The 2,412-nt window shown below is 52.2% G+C and overlaps 1 protein-coding gene and 1 non-coding gene across 2 annotated transcripts in view; one reads left to right on the top strand and one right to left on the bottom strand.

Moving 5' to 3' along the window:
• The window catches only part of LOC119368361 (NAC domain-containing protein 21/22-like), a 3,296-nt gene extending 2,076 nt beyond the window's left edge, over window positions 1-1,220 (bottom strand). The window contains exons 1-2 of the mRNA XM_037633646.1: window positions 957-1,220; window positions 344-654 (exon numbers count right to left, since the gene is read on the bottom strand). Coding sequence (XP_037489543.1) covers window positions 344-654; window positions 957-1,140 — 495 coding nt within the window. The 5' untranslated portion in view covers window positions 1,141-1,220. The remainder of the gene's footprint in view (window positions 1-343; window positions 655-956) is intronic.
• On the top strand, window positions 791-864 carry TRNAV-AAC. The gene has a single exon. It is a non-coding gene; the product is annotated as a tRNA-Val (tRNA).
• Window positions 1,221-2,412: the final 1,192 nt, after the last annotated feature.

Raw genomic sequence — 2,412 nt, 5'->3', positions numbered from 1 at the left:
GGCCCAATCAGTGAGTGCATTTTCTCTATACGCCTCCCTCCCAAAGGGGAGCCGGATTCCATTTCTTGTTATAACTGAAAAACATAATCAACGAGTACTATTACTGTCTGACTCCTCCCTATACATAATTAACTGTAAAACCAATTTATAATGGCACACGATGGCAAGCAAACTCCTAATTCATGCATACAGCCACAGGCTCCATCCTGTTCCTAGTCACGCAAAACAAAAAATGGTATCCGAGATAGAATGGCTGCGCAAACATGCAACTCATGCGAGCCGTCGATCCGCGACAGTCATCGGAACGTGTGGCGTGCATGAAGTGCAGAAGTGGCACACGTACCTCGAGGAGAGAGGGCGGCGAGCCGTGGGGGTGGTCGGCGAGCTGACGGCGGGCCGGCGGGCCGCCCTCGGCGCGGAACTCGTGCATGACCCACTCGGTCTTGGTTCCCCGGGGGGCTCTCCCCCGGTAGAAGACGAGCGTCTTGCGCATCCCGACGACCGCCGCCGCGCCGTCGCCGGTGATGACGCGGTCCTTGCCCGTGGCCTTCCAGTAGCCCGTGTGCGTGGCCCGGTTGGTGCGGTGCCCCGTCGCGTACTTGCGGTCGTGCCGGCTGAAGAAGTACCACTCCTTGCCGCCCACGCAGGCCGCGTCTGCGTGCATGCAACAATGGGTAAGAGACGATGAGCAGGATGACTAAAATCAGCGGTATTGAACTGGAAATAATGATCCTAGGTTGCTGCTCTCGTGGATACTATCAATAAAATTTAATCGGCCGCCTAGCACAAAGGTTTCGTGGTGTAGTTGGTTATCACGTCAGTCTAACACACTGAAGGTCTCCGGTTCGAACCCGGGCGAAGCCATAATTTTTTTTTCCATTTTTCTTTTTTTTGCCCTCCAAAACTGAATGTTTTCCTTCTGCTGGGTGCATGATGGAAGGGATGACAGATCGTACCTGGAAGCTCCCAAGGCTCGCACTTGTTGAGGTCTACGTCGACCATGTCCACCCCGCCGCCGCCGCCGCCACCACCGCCGGAGAGCTTGTGGCAGAGGTAGTCCAGCACGAGCTCGTGGTCCCTCGGGTGGAACCGGAACCCCGGCGGCAGCCTCGCCTCCACCATGCTCATCGAGCTGCTCATTTTTGCTCTCCCAGAGGTCTTGAAACAGACAGGAAAAAAGATTGGATAGATAGAGAAGTACACGACCGAACAAGATGGGGCCGGGGCAGGGGCCGGGGCCGGTATTAATAGAGGAAGAGATCTCGCTAGCCATGGACCCCTTGTGAGCATGTCACCACGAAAGTAGAGCCTGACGCAACGACGATGCCCACTGTAGATGATGCAAATTCTTTTGAACCAGTCGTATGTTACAGAAAATAAAAAAATGGCGCCGGTGATTTTTCATTGCTATTCTGGATATTCCTCGAGTCTCGATCAAACAGTAACAGGTGATATGAGGGCCAGATACTCAGTTTGATGGCCCATGGATCATCGCGTCGATCTATCGGGCCGTCTGCTTCCGTCCCAGCTCTCAGAAACTTCTGATGAAACCGACGGCGACCGCCAATACGGCGACGGCGATCTATCGTGATCCACGGACATGCCAAGCCAGAAATGGGGTGTCCTCAGCCAGAGGGCTAATCCAAAACTGCCAAACTAACACTGTCTTGTGACCTCTGACAAACACCGGACGGCCAGCCGGTCGATCGTTTGCGTGTTCTTGGCCGTCGCTCCCATCCCATGGCAGTGGCAGACAGCCGCTTCAAGCAGAAGACCTTTTGTTACTGTGTTACAGTGACTGGTGAGACCATGTCAAAGACTTTTTTACGTCCGGCAACCGTCGACTGCCTAAAGGATGGATGGATTGGTTGAGTTAAAAGATGGTGACAACCTCCATCGAAAAGAGATGGCGCAAGTTGAAGTTGGTTTTCACTTTCAGTATGCAGTGTCCATCGATCGCCATCGACTTTGCAGCTGAAAGAAAAGAGTTCTTCCAAGTGAACTTGTGCCTTTTCATCCTTGTTTTGGTAAATTCCCGGTGGAGGAGAAGGTGAAGAAATGGTGCCTACTGTTGTCGGCAGTCAGTTGACAAGTCCGTAGTAGTTTTCTCTCTGGGCTGTAGCTATGTGCGCGTCCTTTTCAGTTCAGTGACAAGTGGGTAAAACGATACTGTTTGTTCTTGTCCAACGAATCAGTATTCTGTTTACGTACACACCCTTTTGCCCGATTCAGATTCAGGGGATGCAGCAGGGCACCGTACAGTAGTACAGTGTCATCGATCCCAATCAAGTCTGAACTCTGAACACGAACTCCTGGAAGAAAAGTATATAGACTTTAAAAAAAAGTCTACTCTCTGAACCGAACAAAATCAGCTGCTGCTGTCTGGACTTCCGATCACATGATCAGGAGCGG

This window comes from Triticum dicoccoides, chromosome 2B, assembly GCF_002162155.2.
Source record: "Triticum dicoccoides isolate Atlit2015 ecotype Zavitan chromosome 2B, WEW_v2.0, whole genome shotgun sequence".
NCBI classification, from domain to species: Eukaryota; Viridiplantae; Streptophyta; class Magnoliopsida; order Poales; family Poaceae; genus Triticum; species Triticum dicoccoides.
This window is presented reverse-complemented; position numbering and strand designations above follow the sequence as displayed.